Source organism: Choristoneura fumiferana, chromosome 12 (assembly GCF_025370935.1).
Source record: "Choristoneura fumiferana chromosome 12, NRCan_CFum_1, whole genome shotgun sequence".
Taxonomy (NCBI): Eukaryota; Metazoa; Arthropoda; class Insecta; order Lepidoptera; family Tortricidae; genus Choristoneura; species Choristoneura fumiferana.
The window spans coordinates 14,040,138-14,060,118 of record NC_133483.1 but is presented as its reverse complement, the minus strand read 5'-3'; the positions used below and the strand labels follow the sequence as shown (position 1 = coordinate 14,060,118).

General features: G+C 38.0%; 1 protein-coding gene across 1 annotated transcript; it reads right to left on the bottom strand.

Moving 5' to 3' along the window:
- Positions 1-16,959: 16,959 nt before the first annotated feature.
- LOC141433705 (uncharacterized) lies at positions 16,960-18,373 on the bottom strand. Its single transcript, XM_074095799.1, has one exon. The coding sequence runs from the start codon at positions 18,130-18,132 to the stop codon at positions 16,960-16,962; it is 1,173 nt and encodes a 390-aa protein (XP_073951900.1). The 5' UTR covers positions 18,133-18,373.
- Between the last annotated feature and the right edge of the window lie 1,608 nt (positions 18,374-19,981).

Genomic DNA, 19,981 nt, shown 5'->3' with positions numbered 1-19,981 from the left:
CCGGGGCTGTATTCTGAGTCTCGGCCGCTTGAAACTTTCGTAAGATAATCGAATTGAAACTGAAACTCTATTCGCCTTGGTCTAAGTTGGGATTTCAAATGCGAATATTTTAGTTACGACACGTGGCAAGATTTACGCCATATTAGAATTATTATAGGCAGATCACAATCACTGCTAATATTTTTACTGATTACGATACACAAAAATTAAAGTTCTTCATATTACTAAGCTTATATAATCGTAAAGGCAATTATTTTTGGGAGTTTCTTTTTGCTTTTTGCTCGAGTTATGTTCGTACAAAAATATACAGTATTTAAATTGTAAAACAGTACAAAGAAGAGGAAATGTTTTTGTAATGAAAACCAAGAAAGCGTAAATCAAAGTGTTGCTATAGATAAATAGGCCCTTTATCTTTCCTCTCTTACCGACAAACAGACACCTACAATGCTCGCTCCGTAATAGACCTTCGCTTATTTTGATAAATCGTTGGCTTTTTGTATTAGGAAGTAAAATATTCATTGGATAAGAGAAAACAAAAAAAAAAGAATCCAAATTTCACGTAATGTGCCTCCGGGATGTTCGTTCCGAAAGGAATAAGTTTAAATAATCCACGGATAGGGTTGTCAACAAGAAAAACTTTCCCAAACTTCAAAAATCAAGTGCAAATTTCTCACTCGTTTATGTGTAAAATTAAGCTATTGGACTAACTAATAACATAATCTGAACTCGAACATTCACCTTCTTGTATCGCTGATTTTAATCTGTTCTAATTGGCCGACAACGTTGTCAACTGAGTGTTGCCAATTAATATAATTAATGGATCAATTTCCGGCTAATCTTCGCGTGGCAACCCTACGCAGGCCAACGCAGGTCGGGCGGTAGGTCATTATTCTTTCGCCCTTCCTCGTCTAAGTGAGTTCATTGTCGTTCCTACTTCCTTCCCCCGCAGGAAATAATTTCACTTTACTGCTTTCATTGGGAAAATATTTATGTTATTTTTATGTTACAAATTAAGTTCGTGTGATGAGCTAATTGAGGGGCAATTGGATAAATAATTGGTAATTGTGGGTAAAGAACAGGGGGACTCGGGTTTTTTTAAAGCATGAATTGCTGTATTATAGTCTCGATGGAGCAATACTTTTAAGAATTGAATTTAATTAATTGCTGTATTATATCCATAGTCAATAACTTTAGTGACAAAATTAAAATTGGTTCAAGAAAAGTTTTGGTAGAATTCAAAAGGTTGGATACTTTAACACCGGTAGTAAAAAATTGTGTGAAAAATTTCCGTTGTGAGGGGGATTGTTTTGTTGCCCGTTGTTTGATCAGTAGTTGTAAACATAACGATAGTTAACGCATTTCAAAGAAAATTTAACTATTAGTATCTTTAACTACTGATCAAAAAACGGGCCCTTAGTTCGACAGAAAAATCTTTGAATTAAAACCAAGTACCTAGTCTTTGTCCAACAGTGAACGTCCTATGGCTGATATGATGAAATCCCAATAGTTACAACTGTATTCACGATTAATAAAAAGCCAACTTTACCTTTGATTCAGGGAGGATTTTATCGAAGCTTTGAAAGCTTCAAATATGTACCTATTTTCAGGCTGACCTAAACACTTCACAGAAGTGTTTGGACGCTTTCCGTCGGCAGATAGTGGTTCCGTTATCTGAAAACAATTGGCAATCAATAATGTACATGTATATTTTTCGTACAAGTACTATATACATTTTTCGTAACTTGTTTAGGTGTTAAACCTTAATTTTTGGTTTTAGACCAAGGTAAGGTAAACGTCCGAGTGCTCGATACGCTAACGCCCAATAGACGACACCCTGTTGTCATCTCTATTGCTAATGACATAAGATTAAAGATGCTAACTATTGGGAAAGTGACGAGCACTCGTACGTTTTCCTTATAATATTGTGTGCGGTGATTGTTTTATTTTTACTCGTGTACTTTACTTTAGCTCTATACCGGGCACATCGTGATATGCCGAAAAATGAAAAATTTAGGTACGACGAGCGAAGCGAGGAGTGGTTAGTATGAATTGTGACCACAACGCACTAGCCGAGCGAGCAAAGCGAGCGTGTCGCGGCAGTGGCCGGCGAAGTGTCAAAACCGATATGGCGGCGTTTCATGACATATGTACGGTGGCTTGTATAATGTATATATGTGTGTAGATGTATTTTTGATGTGTTTTGCACCACCTGCTGTAATCTAGTTCTTACTTCTATCTGTAAAAAACGTTGTGTGGAGCCTGTTGTTTTGTTTACCCTTGTAATTTTCTTTCTGTGTACCTGTTTTCTGTATCGCTTACTATTTCTGGTGTAAAATAAAGAGTCATTGTATTATATTGTATTGCCTACTCCTGGCTACCGTACCGAAAAATTTGATTTGAAAACTGAAAAGAGAAAGTTAATGTTATTGATTACGAAAAATCATTACTGAAATATATGACTTTGGGCTCTTCGTGATTTCGATGGCGCAAGGCCCGTGTGTCTTTATATGGAAAAACGGCACTGTTTCCAACAATTACATTCAGATATTGATTTCACTTGGCTAGTAATCAAAAAGTACATTACGTCCCCTGCTTTGTCATTGTGATGGTAATAAAATAATGTAAGCACAATGAAAATGTAAGGGAGTAGTGCAAGCAAAGTTTGGTAGGAATCGGGGACGCGCGAGATATTTACGACTTCCTCCAAGCTCCCAGAGCCTCTCGAGGTTCAAAAGCTAATAAAAAGATGTGACATAGACAATAACTAAATTTTACTGTAACATTCTAACACAATTTTATTCACAATGGTTTTTTTTAACATTTATTTCCGTTGCAAACGCTAAATTTTTAACGTAATTTTAAAAACATTAAATTTATATAAAAAAACAATAATTTTGATAAATAATGTCTTAATGGGTTTGAACTGGTTCGAGTAACTGCAGAACAAACATTTCAAACAACAAGTTTGGTTTTAGTTTATAGGTATTGAAATAGATTTTTACAAATTAATACCTTACCAAATAAAATAACGTTTTTATTTTTAAAAATTACATGTGGTTCTGCCTTCCTGTAACCACTTCCTGGCTGCAGTACGAATGGGCCGACTCGTCGGGTTAGTACCACATTCCCACAGAATACCGGCGTGAAATAGTAGTTTTGCTGCTGTGTTTCGTACGGTGAGTGGGAGACTCGGAGGCCTCCCATCTCCCCTCCCCCCTTTTACTCCCCTCCCCTCTTCCCCCTGCTCTATCCCCCTTTCCTTTAGGCCGGCAACGCACCCGCAGTCCTAATAATGCTGTAGGTGTCCATGGGTGATCGCTTACCATCAGGTGACCCGCATACTCGTTTGCCAACCATTTGATAATAAAAAAAAAACACAAACCCACAAGTGAATAGGTACGACATAAGCCAGTCAAAGTAACCAATACATTATAAAAAAAAACACTACTATATCGTTGTGTAACTTTTTTGTTTTCCCTGTTGGACCCGAAAAGCACTGTGGCTGACAACGAGCCGTGCTATTCAATGAATTAATTGAATCATACAAAGTTCAGAGAACGTAAAAATAAAACCAGGGACCGAAAACTGGACATATGAACATAAAAATATTGCATTCGCGCGTTTTCACTTTATTCGTTCATATCGCCGAAGATTATTCGCTGATGATTTTGCAATTGACGGAGCTGACTGTGATGAGTAAGCCTTAAAAGAAAAAGGATATAAATGAGTCTTGTAGTACTAGTTTTGTATACGGGAGACAATTTATACAATTGGTTACATCACTACACAGAAGATACTAATGTCAATAGCCTAAACCATTAGTTTAAACGAATTCCAGAACACACAGTACCTAATAATAATTACCTTTGAGACACAAACGAGCCATGATACCAGTTGACTTCAAATGTAATTTAGTTGAAAATGGTTTCAAACAGCCTTTGTACCGTGTGCATTACAGCAAGTAAACATTTCGACATTCAATATGGCACAAATTAGCTGTGTTATTAAGTTTGTGTTCGGAAAGCTACCTAAATAGCACAAAGAAAGACAAGTTCATCAAATATATCATGTAACTTTGACGTCCAGATGGCCTAGTGGTTAGAGAAACCTGACTACGAAGCTTGAGGTAAAAAAAAAAACAAAACAAAAAACAAACAAAACTTGAGGTCTCGGGTTCGATTCCCGTGTCGGGGCAGATATTTGTATGAAAAATACGAATGATTGTTCTTGGGTCTTGGGTGTTTAATATGTATTTAAGTATGTATCTATCTATATCTATATAATTATATTTATCCGTTGCTTAGTAACCATAACACAAGCTTTGCTAAGCTTACTTTGGGGCTAGGTCAATTGCTGTGAATTGTCCCGTGATATTTATATTTATTTATTTATATAACTAGGTACTTACATGTTCCTGTTCATTCGCTGGCTTCTCAGGCACTTTAAAATGAAATAATGAATGATCCCATGATTTAGAAAAGTATGAGCTGCCTGAGTTAGCGTACCGTACGTACGTAAAGTTTGCTAAATTGCCTTATACCTACAACAGATAAATGCGAGGAAAAATCTATACCAATAATTTTAGTAGGTAGATAGGTACTTGCCCAGTATCATGTGTGAATACATAGATCCATATAATCATAAATTGATTGCCATGTCGCGTCGGTCAAAAACATTGCATGCCACTGATGCAAAACTGTCAAAAAGCCGATGTTTTACGAGGATATTTCGATGTTCAAATTTCAGCAGGTTTGTTTAAAATCTCGGCGCTTTATTTTGGACTGTAATACAAAGTGCGTATGTCAACGCAGACTGTGGTATTAAACCCCTTCAGATTTCCTCACTTCAAAAGGCCGAAATGTAATCCATATGAAATCATTCGTCTGACCATCCGTCCGTTCATCCTTCTGTTGGATCCAGTGAGCACATCTTTGTACAAAAGTTTAGATTGAGGTCAATTTCAATCACGTATTCGCAAACAATGATTGCTTACTACACCGGTCACGGTACATTTTAGGACAGGCCGCATATTTAAACAGAGTATACCAGTTATCAAAGAGAAAAGGTAAAGTTCGTACTCGTACTAATTTAAATCTTCACTGAGTTCATAGAAAAAACTTTTCAATCAAATTTACTACAACTAATCGTTGATGTGGTGATAAAAGTTGTTATCAAAGATTGTTGGTGACTGCCTGGGTCGAAGCCTCCTCGCTCTCTATTGTGTCTATCTAGTTTTATCTCTAGTTTTGAGTTCACTCTGTTCTGTTAGTGCAATTAGTTGTTCAGTTGCTTTGTCAGGTAGTGACATCATTATTTTACTCATCTTATCGGCATCAAAGATTTAAGCTGCAGTTCCCACACGGGCCCAGTGGGGATTGGGAACTTTACACATACCATAAAATTCTTTCCCACGTCTGTGCAGGAATCCTCACGACGAGGAAACTTGCGTACACCGTAGTAAGTACTAAGTGTCGGCACTCGCGGTATCTCTGTAACATCAAATTCTTCCACCATGTGGGAAACGTGCAGTTTTGATCCATCATTAACAAAAATAGTGGCAAAATGACAATCTACATTCGAAGAAAATGTTCTTATGCTCTTCGATAGCCACCTTCGTCCTCTAGTCACCTTCAGAGATATCTGATTACCTCCAAGGTTCCCGTGCGGGCTAAGGCCGCCGTCACCCGGTCGTTTCCGCTAGGAAGTTCACACGAAATGCGAATATAACGCCTGCACAATGGGCCCGAGGCAGCGCGATTGTCGCCAACATTTCTTATCTTGCCACGTATTGGCGTACTTACCGTTCACCGCGGCGAATGTTCGCGTTATTGAGCTACGCGTCGATATTGGACTCCGAATGGGCTTGTGGTCTGCAGAAATTACGTATTCATGCGTTAAAATGAATTCAGAATTTCTTACCGTTCACGTGTGAAGAAATTAAACGAAACGAAAGGATTGTAACCAAAAAACTCGCTTAATTACTTACTTATACCAGGCGTTTCTGATCCTACATTTTTCAGCATGTGGCAAGGAAAATTTAAGTAAGCATCGCTGTAAAAAAAAAACGCATAGTAGCAAGAGCATAATATTAACCTAAGTACATTTCAAATCAAAAATTCTGATGAAAACCCTTTGAAGAGTCTTCACCCAAGCAAACTAAACTTTTGGCTGAAATATTGTGTGTTAAAGTTATAACACCATGTAGTATGTAGTGGGGTTAAAGTTGCGAATGGTAAGTTGCAGTGAGAATAGGAACGCGAGCAAAAAACGGAGCAATTGAAATAATTCTTGTCGCGAAAGGTTAGAAGAGTCGTTGGAAGAGTCGTTTTAATTGTAGTGAAATATCGAAAATACAAACTGAGACATGGATGCACAGAAAACCAGAAAAAGAGACCAGCGCTGGGAATCGAACCCAGGTCCTCAGCAATCCGTGCTGCGTGCTATAACCCCTACACCACCGCTGGACAGGAATTTAGACACGAATTTTCCTATGCATACATATCTCAGGTTGCTTATTTCTACTACGCCACTTATGCAGCAGCACTAGCGACATCTATGTTTCGCTCTCATCGAGAGACGTCAACATTCTTTCGGAACCAACCGCTCACCCAGACAAGAGATGTCGCTACTAAGCAATCAAATTATGATTGGTTATTTGGAGTCTTTTTGTATTTTTTATTTCAACTCCAAATTTGTTACTTTTACGGGTATCCCGTGAAACCATATCGAAAATACAACTGAGACATGGATGCACAGAAAAACCATAGATGTCGCTAGTGCTGCTGCATAAGTAGCGTAGTAGAAATAAGCAACCTGAGATATGTATGCATAGGAAAAATTCGTGTCTAAATTCCTGTCCAGCGGTGGTGTAGGGGTTATAGCACGCAGCACGGATTGCTGAGGACCTGGGTTCGATTCCCAGCGCTGGTCTCTTTTTCTGGTTTTTCTGTGCATCCATGTCTCAGTTTGTATTTTCGATATGGTTTCACGGGATATCCGTAAAAGTAACAAATTTGGAGTTGAAATAAAAAATACAAAAAGACTCCAAATAACCAATCATAATGTCGATACCTCCTACGTATACTGGTACAAGTGACAAATTTCTGATTTTTAGTTTTTTGCAATTTTGTGATTAATATTTCCTTATTTACCTACCACAAAAAATTTGCACGGATATTCCTATTAGTTTTGGAAATAAAGTGACGTATATGAATGCATCTAACACCGTTTTGCTAATCGGTACAACGTATACTGAGGCAACCGACATGCACCACTATACGCGCACCGATATTGTCGCGGGGCCGGGGAAGTCCAGTGTAACTGGCAGTTGCCTCAGTGTACGCGCTAGCCGTCGCTTCGTGTGGACCGTTTAAACTGTTCTACGAACACATAATTTGATAGTATATATAAAAAAACATGTTTTGGTTTGGCAAGACCACAATAGCCGTATTTCTCATAGACAGTCATGGAAACTAAATCCAATGTGAAACCTTTTCGTGATCTATTTCGCTATGATTTCTTTGGCAAATGTATGGGATGTCAACATAACATTGGTAGTACAACGGTTCCACCCCAGTACCAGTACGTGATTTAGTTTCCTCAGCTATACCTACATATACGCGTGCTAGAAATATAACATTGCAGTATTACATTGCATTCTGGTAGTTGAGCATCCCCAAAAAGAAGGCGAAGGCATGCATGCTTTAATTAAAATGAGAACAGTAAATTTCAATATACCTACAGGTTGATAAAAAAAATCCTGTACTATACTGTAACCCATATTAGGGCTACTGATTACTAATACGATATAAGTGGGAAAACATCGAAATTAGAAAGTCTTCTTGCGACTCCACTTCCATGCAAAACTTTTTTTTTTTCGAATCACAGTATTTTTCTACTTGGATCATATTAGTAATTAGTAACCCTAATGTGGTTTAAACCTATAGTACAGGTTTTTAATAACCCCCTATACACAATTTTTTATACACACCTAAGAAATGGTACCTGGCTATGTATATGGCGAAAACGGGTAAACAGTATGAAGTTATAGAAGTTTCCCAAGACTCGGAAACAGACACAAAATTTAAATCTATTGTCAAGAAGACATTAATATATAAGGCGTATTATTAAAATTAATAATTATATCATGGATAGGGAAATTTGGAAATAATTCCGATCCGCATTGGCGAGTGCTTACTCCAAATAGCGAATTGAGAACTGTTTTAAAATATGTAGTTGTGCTAAATACTTGTGATGTATAGATATCACTAAAATCTGATTGTAAATCTGTTTTCAAAATATACCTAGGTTTATTGCCAGACTCTTCTCAACAGAGGTTTTTTCGAACCGGTGGTAGATTTTTTTGACATTCATAAGTGCTTGTTACAATCTAAATTGAATAAAGATATTTTGACTTTGACTCATATTTCATGTCAAAGCTTGGCTTAAGCAAAGTGCTAATCAGACTCGCGCACGAAGGGTTCCATACCATCTATACAACTTCATTAGGATTAGCCCTTAAATATTTATTCTGTTCTATTTTTTGTTATATATATATATATTATATCGACTACAGTTATACATAATCTGAAAATTTCAACTGTCTAACTATCATGGTTCAAAATCAAAATCAAAAAATCAAAATCATTTATTCAGTAAATAGGCCGCAATGGGCACTTTTACACGTCATTTTTTAAAAACTACCAGCGCTTTCGGAAAGACCATCATTGCCAAGAAGAATGCGCCGCAAGAAACTTGCAGAAAGTCATTTTTTCAACATAAAATAATTACAAATAAAATACTTAAAAACTACAGTATACAATGAAATAAAGAAAATACAAAATAATAATACAAAATGCTGTTCATGAGATACAGCCTGGTGACAGACGGACGGACAGCGAAGTAGTATATAGAAGTAGGGTTTCCGTTTATACCTACCCTTTGGGTACGGAACCCTGAAGAGGCACAAAAAGCTAAACCGTTATGTGGATACAAATGGGTGCGATGCGATATATGTATCACATGAGGAACCTTTCACAATAAAATACGAGTACACATTTGAACAGGAATACGAATCCATTGAATGTGCTTCCATTAATTTAAAGCACTTAATACAATTACTTTTCTTAATAAAACCATTTATATTTCAAGTGAGGTTTTTTATAAAGGTATATTTCTGTATTTTGTATAGCACGTTTAAAACATTACTAGCGGTATATTGGTACAAGTGGCATGCTAATGTTAGCGTATATTGATGCAAGTGATAAAAACGTTTATAAATCAATAGATGAAGGTAAAAGAGCATCTGTTTTATTGTTCATTGCAAGCCATATAAGTATTTCATCTAAAAATTCATATACAATATAAAAATATCGTTAGATCAGTAATCTACGCATTACGCCGTATACTGGAGCAAGTGGTAATTAGCTCAGTATACCGCACAACTACAAGATGTAAAATACGCGTATAGTAGTGTATCTGCAATTTTCTCAAAAACTATAAGAAATTTCAAAATTCCATGAATACAGGTAGAAAGCAAATATTTTCTTTGGAACCAATGCAAAATTTTGAAAAGTTATATCATAAAATGAGAAAGTTACAGGTTTTGGAACCTTTGAACAGCTCTCCTGTAAATTTATGATTATGCACTTGTACCAGTATACGTAGGAGGTGTCGATGTAGTGGAATAGTTGTTACAAAAAAAAAAAATTGACGGAACAACAAATCCGACAGAATAATGTATTTTTCACCTCACTAGCTCGAAAAAGCTTTCTTTATCCTTCGAAATCTGCGTGGGTAAAAGATACGAGGTTGAGGAAGTAAGCGTTGAATATTGACGTGTTCACAAAGAAAGTTCGTCATACATTGTTGAAGTAATATTTAAATCATTATTTTATTCTTATTAGTAAACATTTATTTAGTAATAATAATAAAACTCATTGTAATTTTCTGAAATTATTACAAATGCGTTAATAATTACAAAAAAAAAACAGAACAAACAAGAAGAAAATAGATATCAAATGATAAAAAGAGATTCGGAAACGCACCCGAATAAAAAGCACAATGACACGTTCTGAAACGCGGTTTGTCATAAATTATTTCAATAATATAAATGCGTTAGTGTTTTCATTTTTGTTATTATTGTTGTTATTTATTAATAACAGTAATAAAATAAGATAGCACTTATTTTTATTTTGTTCTGCTCATAAACTTTTTCGTCTTTATTCACAAAAAATTACGACAAATAGGTAGATAGATTCGTGGTCAAATTCAAAACACACCTACCGGAGGAAAAAGTTCACACTGTCAAATTATCAATTTTAGTACTTAATAATGACCTTTAAGTAGGTTTAGCTACTTGCATAATGAAATGTAAAAACCGCTGGCATAAGCTAGCTAGCATAACCTGGAACTGATTTATTTTATCGATTTATTAATTTATTTGCTTCCATCTACCTACTATTTTTCTCGCTGTCGTGAGGTGAAAAATTGCGTGTTTCGCTCCGCTGTAAAGTTGTTTCGCATCTCGTGCCCTTGAAACCCTCGACTACGCTCAGGATTCTTCTTTTGAACCACTCGCTTTGTTCATGGTTCAATTCTTGAAGGATGTGTTTGTATCTGAATCGGCGAAAGATCCCTATGGGATTACTTATTCCATTCCGATTAATCTTATACTTATTATACTTTTGTAAGAATTAATTAAACAATGCACAAAACAATATGACTATTACGACAATATTACTATTGGAAACGGCAATTAACATTCCTTACGTGCCACAAAGTTTATAGGTACCTACATTATTTTCATTGCTCAATTTTTAACTCACTATTAAATTAAATGAATCTCTGAATCATGTTACATTATTTTGGGTAGCCGTGTCAAAGAATATATTGATTCCACAGCTCCAAATAAATGGTCGTTAATATCATAACAGAGTTCGTTTAATTGATCCCCCATTCATTTTAATAAATTTAAACAAAACAGAGACAAAATGTAATGTACATAAAAGCTATTTGGAGACATGTGTGACAGGAAACGGAGCGGAAATTGAAAGGTAATTTATTAACGGCTTACTGGCAAGTTTGATATTAATTTTACATTCAGAATAATTTTCAGTAGAAGTAGGTACTATGTTGTCCATCAACCTCAAAATGATCGTTATTTTCAACATTGAAATAGGCTGGCGTCGTTAAGATTATAGGGGCGTATCGCGAACATGACTCCCTCAATAATGTCTAAAGAACTAAGTAATTAAACTTTTAACGAGTTTCGCTGAATTAGAAACCGCTCTACCTATTGCCATATTTATAACTAGCATGCTCCCACGGTTTCGTTCCCGTAAGACTCCCTCATCATCATCATCCCAGCCTATATACGTCCCACTGCTGGGCACAGGCCTCCTCTCAGAACAAGAGGGCTTGGGCCATAGTTCCCACGCGGGCCCAGTGCGGATTGGGAACTTCACACACACCATTGAATTGCTTCGCAGATTTGTGCAGGTTTCCTCACGATGTTTTCCTTCATGCAAAGCTCGTGGTAAATTTCAAATGTAATTCCGCACATGAATTTCGAAAAACTCAGAGGTGCGAGCCGGGGTTTGAACCCACGACCCTCTGCTTGAGAGGCGATAGGTCAAACCACTAGGCCACCACGGCTTTTTACTCCATATTCCATAGAAATTTAGAAGAATCCCTAATCCCTAGGCAGATCATTTTGAAACTTCTATCCGAAATATGTAGCTTTCTAGGTCCAAAGATCCACTGCTGAACAAAGGCCTCCTCCTTTGAACGCCACAGGAACAACAACTCGCCACTGCATCCACCAGTTGCCACAACTTTCACGATGTTGTTAGTCTATCTAGTAGGAGGTCAGCCAACGCTTCGTCTTCTGGTTCGTGGTATTTTCATTTTGGAGGAGTGAAGTAATATATTACGGATATCATACACGAGCAAAATATAATCGGGTGCACTTGCCAGAATAAATAGCGAAGTTATTTCAGTAGTACCTATAATAGGGCCGTGTTCATATTGTCGTGGACAGCTCCGATTTTAATGGTGACGACGTTGTACTCAATCCATGTGTATCAGCAGGATACTAAGCTTACTTAAAAAAGGTTAATATGCGTGCTATAAATAGGTTAATTCACTTGTGACAAAAATAACAGCACTGTGTGGTGTGGTACTTAGCAATCTCATAAACCTACAGAGGCAAGTTTGAGTTCCGTCGTCATCAAAGGTTCGCATAATCAATCAAATCAACCCACTCCCGCCCACTACTGGATCAGGCCTTAATTTTCCTGGACTGTGTTAATTTTGTACCGGCGGTCGTACTGTATTTGTGCTCTCTGAGCTAATCTTAGCAGACTTTTGTGTGGATTTTTAAAATAATTATAAATTAATTTGGGATCAACTCGCAAGAAAAGATAACTAATTCAAGCGTTTAGCCTTTTTAGATTCTGGATATCGCAAACTGATCCCAATAATTGAATAATTTATTATTCGTAACCATGTTTCTTTTTCTAAGCCATCTTAGAGACATCTCATCTCTCATCTCTCTTAGGGTCATCATCATGGACGACCGGATGGCCAAGTGGTTAGAGAACCTGACTACAAAGCTTGAGGTTCCGGGTTCGAATCCCGGCCTGGGCAGATATTTGTATGAATAATACGAATGTTTTTTCTCGGGTCTTGGGTGCTTAATATGTATTTAAGTATGTATTTATCTATATAAGTATGTTTATCCGTTGCCTAGTGTCCATAGTACAAGCTTTACTTAGTATGGGACTAGGTCAATTGATGTCAAGTGTCCCATTATATTTATTTTATTATTATTTATTTATTATCTTGAAATTTATCACGAGCTTTACGGTGAAGGAAAACATCGTGAGGAAACCTGCACAAACCTGCGAAGCAATTCAATGGTGTGTGTGAAGTTCCCAATCCGCACTGGGCCCGCGTGGGAACTACTGCCCAAGCCCTCTTATTCTGAGAGGAGGCCTGTGCCCTGCAGTGGGACGTACATAGGCTGGGATGATGATGATGATTTATTATCTTAGACTTTTATTGCTTTCTTCCTAGGAATATCACTAAAATATGCTCTAAAAATAGAAATTCAGACTGGGGCTGACGAGGGGCTGTCTGACTCAGTCATCTACGCCCAGCCTAAACCTTGTCTAAAATTGACTGCATATTTTTATTAATTGATTGATTACTTAGGGATTTCCGATGTGGATACGGAATGGGGACAAATTTTGGGAAAATAGATATGTTATGATATGAAAATACATACTGTGTAGGTAAATACAGTACCTACTACATAAGCACTCCAGGATGTACCTCCAAAATTTGTTCGCAGGTAGTTTTAGTTTTAAAATGTATTGTCATGTTTGAAATAATTGACGTTCTCTGATCTGTAGGCATTCGATTAGGTAAATAGATATTTTAGTTATTACGTCATGAACAACGAAGATGAACTCGGAAATTAAGTCTTCAAAGTTTGACATTGCTTGCTCTTATCTAGCTAGACCGGTTTTAGGGTTAACAGGATGTCTAAATATTTATCGTTGAAATGGTAACATTTCTTGATTAGGAGCTTAAAAAATTGCTTTTAGTTTAATCATGCACACACAGGATAAGCATTTAGTAGGTATTGCACCCTACCTGATGTAGGCGTGGTGGTGGTCGGGCTGGGAAGAAACTCTAAGTTAGCCCACTTTCTTGGAAAACAATAATTACTCTGTCCTAAGGAGCAATAGAATCAAAACTTACCCAATAAAAAATCGGCAATGTAGGAATCCGCCTTCAACACAGGCGTGCAGGAAAAAAAACAATTCGCACACTGCGCCCCTCGCCGGCTCTGCTTCAGATGACGGCACACCGAAAATATGCAGTATTGGTGAATTGGAAAAACGATAAAAACTTAAAGACTTTTCTATTAGAGTCTTTCTCTCGTCAAAGTGTAAGTAACAATTAGTAATATCAAAATGAGCCAAAAACAAAACGCCAGCCAAACTATCGAATCCCAGAAGCAAATTTAAAATTCAAATAACAAATCTAAACACGTTGAACAACCGCGTTAGCGGCCACGAAAAAAACGGCCAGTAAAGCCACACGGACACGGTAGTCGACCAAAAAGTTTGCATCTTGAAATATTCATACAGCGTTGTAATGCTGCAGTATTTATTATAATGTATAGATTATGTTTATTAATTGACAGACTTCAGAAGGGGAAAAATGTTAGCGTGAGCGTAATTTTCTCAGAAGGTCTGAGTTACGGGAAAATTTTAGTATAGGTATATAATTGCAGCATAAGGACTATTCTCCTTGAATTTGGCAGTGAAAGTAACTGAACAATGAGAAAGATCTTAATAGCTTTTCTATTTTAATTGATTGATTTTAACTAGCGGTTGCCCACAGCAAGCTTTGTCTATGGTCCGTGGAAAAATTGCATTCTCTCGAAATGAAAATAATATTTTTTAATTTGTTATACTTGTAATACTGAATCCAATAAAACAGTTTTATATTTCGCCACATATTTTTTGGAATCGTTATATTCATCATCAAATCATCATAATATTCATAATCCCTATCTCTATTCATCTATACATAATCCATAACGGATCGTCGGAAATTTCATACACACCATAATAATACTTCGTGGTATATGTACCCTTCACGATGTTTCCTTAACGGAAAAGCTCATGTTAAATTACAAGAATGCTTTCGCACATAAATTGCAGAAAACTCGTAAGTGCGAGTCCAGTTTAAAACCCCCAACTCTCTGCTTGAAAGGCCATAGGTCATACCACTAGGCTACCACGGCCTTTTGTTAGTATAAATTGCAATAAATGTTTTTGTGGCTGTTTTAGAATTTTGTCTGGTAACCCTGAGCAAGTTACTTGTAGTAAGTAGCTGGAGCGGCATAACGGACAGTGGGTCAGGCCATCTAGCGAAGTCGGCCGAGTACTGGCTCGCTCAAGTGAGCCACTTAACGACCGAGGTACAATTGAAATCGACAATAGTTGCAAGCTTGTTTTACAGTTCTGGAAAAGAAAAGAGTGGAATTCATTGCGCGCTTTGTTTTATTACCCTTTAACTTTCAATGATGGCCTTCAAGGAATGTCTCTTGACGTTTTATTGACTTTGAAAGGCAAATCTTGCCGTGATTCGAGAATGTTCGATATTGTTTGTCTGAATTGTTTCCTTGCTTTTGTTTATCTTTGGCACGGTTAGGTTAAACGACTTTAAATGTGATTTTTTTTTGGGAGCTGGTACCTATTGTTGGCTGAATCTACCTATTATCAATATTGCTTAGTAAATTGTCGTTACAAAATCAGTTTTTATACTTTTCTCTATTTTTTGATGACTCTTTCAATCCTAATAATTGCCGTCCCAAAAACATGCTTGGGCTAAAAAATAATTAGGTAACATTTTGGACATACATACCGGCAGACAACGAACAGTTAAAGCTACTGGAACTTGAAATTTGGTTGTCAACATTATCATCCGCAACGTACTGGTGTGCTTAAGAAGGAATTTTCAAGGAATTCTCTAGGCGCTAATGCATAGTACAACTATAATAAAAAGATGACAAAAGATGATACCTACAGCTAATTTTCCTTAGTCAAAATTACATACGTTGTAAAATTTAGAACACTCAATAGTTTTAAAACAATACGTACAAAGAACGACAAATACGGCTACTTTTCCGTTATTGTTTATAAGTTGCCTGCAGAAGAATGTTTGACAACAGATGTTTTAAAGGGCGCATGTAAGTTAAATAAATTAACTATTTGTTCGCTCAATGCAGTAACCTTATGATTAATGGTATTTAGCTGTGACATTGAGTCCCACATTACACTCTGCAAGTCCATGTCAAGGCTTGCGAGGTTGATGTTTTTCAGAGGCCTGTATGTGATTGTATAGGGCTTTGGTTTGTTTCGTTTGACACTAAACTCGCATAGCACCAGGCAGTGACCATACAAGGAGCCTACATGTTCAATGACCGTGCTTTTAACGCGCATGTCAGTGCAAACAACATCCAGCAGCGTCTGACTAGTACTTGTGAAGTGTGTAGGGTCTGATATCAACTGTGTCAAGCTAAAACTGGATATAAAAGTATTAAATTTGGAAACTTTCGTGTCAAAGGTAGTCAATAAGTTTATATTAAAATCGCCTAACAAAATTAAATGGTCATAATTGGGTACTGAACTAATTGAGTCTGACAAGGCATCGAAAAGAGATCAACATCCATCCAGGGTGGTCGATACGCAGTACCTATAACTAGTTTCACTCCATCAAGTGTCAGTGTCACCCACATTTGCTCAATAGATTTGTGCCGCGGGTCTATCGGATGGGACCAGGTGCGGGCGTTAATATCCCGTTTTATATAAAAACCCACGCCTCCTCCCCGCGATCGTGTGCCCTGAGGTCTAGGATTATGTCGCAACCTACATTTTGGTAGTACAGGCGCCCGAGTTTCCTCTCCTACCCTCAGCCAGGTTTCATTAATAGCTAAGACATCGATATCATGTCGAGTGCAAGTCGCTATAAAGTTGTCATGGTTTGTACCAAGTGAACCCGCGTTATACAAACCTATCTTTAGTTGTTTATTAATCATTGTACATAATGTAACATAAGTGTTTTGAGTAGTGGAGTGGTTCTCTTTTAGAAGTGAACAATGAATTTAAGCGTGATGTCGTGTATAGGTTATTTGAGTGTAGTGCAGTGTAAAATTTTAATGTAAGCGTAGTAAAGTGAGCAAAGTAGAATAAAATGAAAAGTATATCAGAATATTGTGCTTGATTTACATGACCAAAGATATCCATAAACAACAAAGAGCGGAGACCGGTGAGTGCAACATATTTAATAGCGTTTTTTAAAAAACATGCAAGTAGAACGTTGAAGTTTTGTGAGTACATACCCGCGCAATACGTATTCAGTGTAATATTGATAGTATGTTCAAACATTTTCGACACCAAAAACACGAGTCAAGTCTTGTTCAGTGCGGATGCGGTACCGAGGCGATTCCGTGCCCGGTCGTTGTCGCACATATACCCGACCGTCCCTAGTCCACGCGTATCGCCAGTTGAGACGATCCTTGTGTTCACGTGCCTTCTGGAACAACCGTCTATTGTTCGGGGTCAGCCGCTCGTTGACATAGAAACGGCCACTCGGTCCGGGCATGCCCGTGCCCTCAGTGGTTGCCCCGCGGCGCACCCGCGCCGCCTGGAGCAGGCTGTCCCGCACAGCGCGCCGCGCCAGGCGCACCACGAGCAGCCTTGGCCGCGACGCCGGCCCCTGGACGCCCTCCTCGAGCCGCGAAGCGCGCCCAACGCGCACCGCATCCACGATGTCGTGCTCTGCTAACGCCACTCCCAACTTCTGCCCCAGGGTGGTTATCAAGTGCAGCGGATTCTCACCACTGCGCTCCGGAACACAGGACACCTCTATGTCATTGAGCAGCATGTCCTGGTCGCGATCATTGAGTTCCATTCTCAACTGCCCAATGGTACTCAACATAGCCTCCGGGTCGCCGTTGTCTGCGCGTGTCTCAGGCTTGCTCTCCAGCAGCTCCACACGCGCACAAAGCGCGCTTATGCGCCCGTCACAGCCGTCGATCCTCAACGCCAAACCAGACATCGCCTCGCGCAGCGCGTGGATCTCGTGGCTCATCGCCCGCATCTCCTCACGGAACAGACGCAGCTCAGTAGTCAACAGCTGTATGTCCGTGACGCGGGTTGCATCCAGCCCATTACCGGGTGGGGTAGTGTTACGATGATGCTGGCTATCTCTGCTAATTAAAGCCCCAGTCTCCCCTACGTAGGACACCTCCATGATGGAGCTGTCGCCCTCAGACTCTTCAGGGCTCGCGACCACCCGTGGCCGGCCGGCCCCCCCGTTCATGTTAATATTAACATTGCCGCCGCGCACCGGTGTTTCAGCGTTGCCCCTCTTTGGCTCGACACTTTTGCACTGCACGCACTTCCACGAGGTCTTCTCCTCTGGCCCTGCTCTGGAGTACATCTCCTGCGATATATTCGCGCAGAGGAGATCATAAAATTTGTGGCAGTTAATGCAGTTCAAAAATCTGCCATCAACGACTTTATTTGAACAACCCGCACAAGCTGGCATTGTGAAGTATATTTAATATCACTGTGTTAAGGTCGAATATCCAGCAACCGGCACCGGCTCCCCGTCCCGTGCGTAAACGCCGCAGCTAACAGCTGATTTGTTGACGGCCGATCAGCTGACCCGCAAAATAACTTTTTATTTAGTTCCGTTCGATTTAGGAATCGTAAATTAAACTGCAGATTTCGCGCACCACAGAAGATTTTAGGCACCACAAAACAATGCGTACTGACAATCACGGTTATTACTTTGCTATATTTAGCTAATTTAGAGTTAATATCAACTTTTAACCATTTATTTAGGCAATAATGTGTATCATAAAACATCAAATTAAACAAAAAAATCAAAAACCCGACTGCCAAAACTAAAAGGAAGAAAATAAGCGTAGTGGTCTAGAACTCTGTTAAGTAGCTAATTTAAAGTTCACAACACAGTCGGGACCCATTACTAAGAGTTTATGAGCGTCACGATTTAAATGGGTCCCGACTGTTGAACTTTAAATTAGCTACCTACTTAAAAGAGTTCTAGACCACTAGCACAATATACGTAGTTGTGTATATTGTGCCACTAGGCTTATTTTCTTCCTTTTAGTTTTGGCAGTCGGGTTTTTTTTTTATTATTTAATTTTATGTTTGTTTTAAAAGCCTTTCTTTAGCTTGCCCTGTTTATTTATTTATTTGTTTGTTTATTTGTTTGAGTGAAATCTTGGAAGCTAGACTTGAAATTTTACATACTTATGTAAATTTGGTGACAATTATAATAATCTAGTAGTGACATCTTGGTGGTCCTGCTAGGATCGTCTCCGCAGGAGGGAGCTCTTCAATGGTTAATAGTACCGACTTGAAATTTGGTACGGATATGCAGGTTAAATGACAATACAGTACAGTCAACATAAAGTACAGTCACCAAAAAAAAACTTGTATTAAAAATGAAAATTTTAACAGAAACTTATTTTAATTTACCCTTCTAAAGCAACCCCTGTTCGATTCAACATTCAATACATATCCTTACTGTGGCAAATGGACGGTAGGCAGACGACTAAGCAAGGATTTCATTTCGCATTCACTGTGTAGGTACTTGTTTAGCAAAAGGATTGTATGGCTCTATTATGGTTATCAGGCTAAGCATCGCCGCAGCCTCATTCCGTTTAATACAAAAAGTAATAATCAAATAACATCGTGCGGTTAATTGAAGTTGCTGTTGTTTTCTTTGCTAATGCTTTCCACTGGTTCAGAGAAGCTGCCCAGGATTTTCTTTTATATAAGCTTTTAAATAAAAGAACGCATTTTAATTTGTCGAATCTACTTCAACGTAAAAATTACCTATTAGTTATATCGTTTCTACGTGCAACATAGTTATTGTATAAATAACTTGTGTTTGGAACGTAACGAGGTAATTTTTCGAAAGTAGTATATTTATTTTAACCTGGCATATTTTTCAAATTAACTTCATATTCGTAGCGATTTTCTAGCTGTAGTTGGTTAGGCGGACATGTACGCAAAGGACTGGCCTGGCATAGCGTCAAAACGGGAGCTGTGGTGGTCAAGATGAAAATCCGTTGTCCAGCAGTGGGGCATTATATTATAGGCTATAAAAAGCATTAGTGGGGCATTATATAGGGGTTTTGTAGATTGTATAAATAACCCAAACCTAGTAGCTTATACGTTCAAATAAATGTGGTCACATTGTGTCATATTTAAATGTAAACTTAACCTTGTCACCAAGTTGTCACCATCTAATTTAATTAGGTATCATCATTACACATTCATTAAACTTGATTTATATTAAATATATGACAATATTTTCTGTTCATGATATTAATATAATATTTTTATGATGGGATTTACACGCT

Coding starts and splice junctions, on each gene's coding strand:
- LOC141433705 (XM_074095799.1), bottom strand. CDS start 18,132: ATGCCAGCTTGTGCGGGTTGTTCAAATAAAGTCGTTGATGGCAGATTT.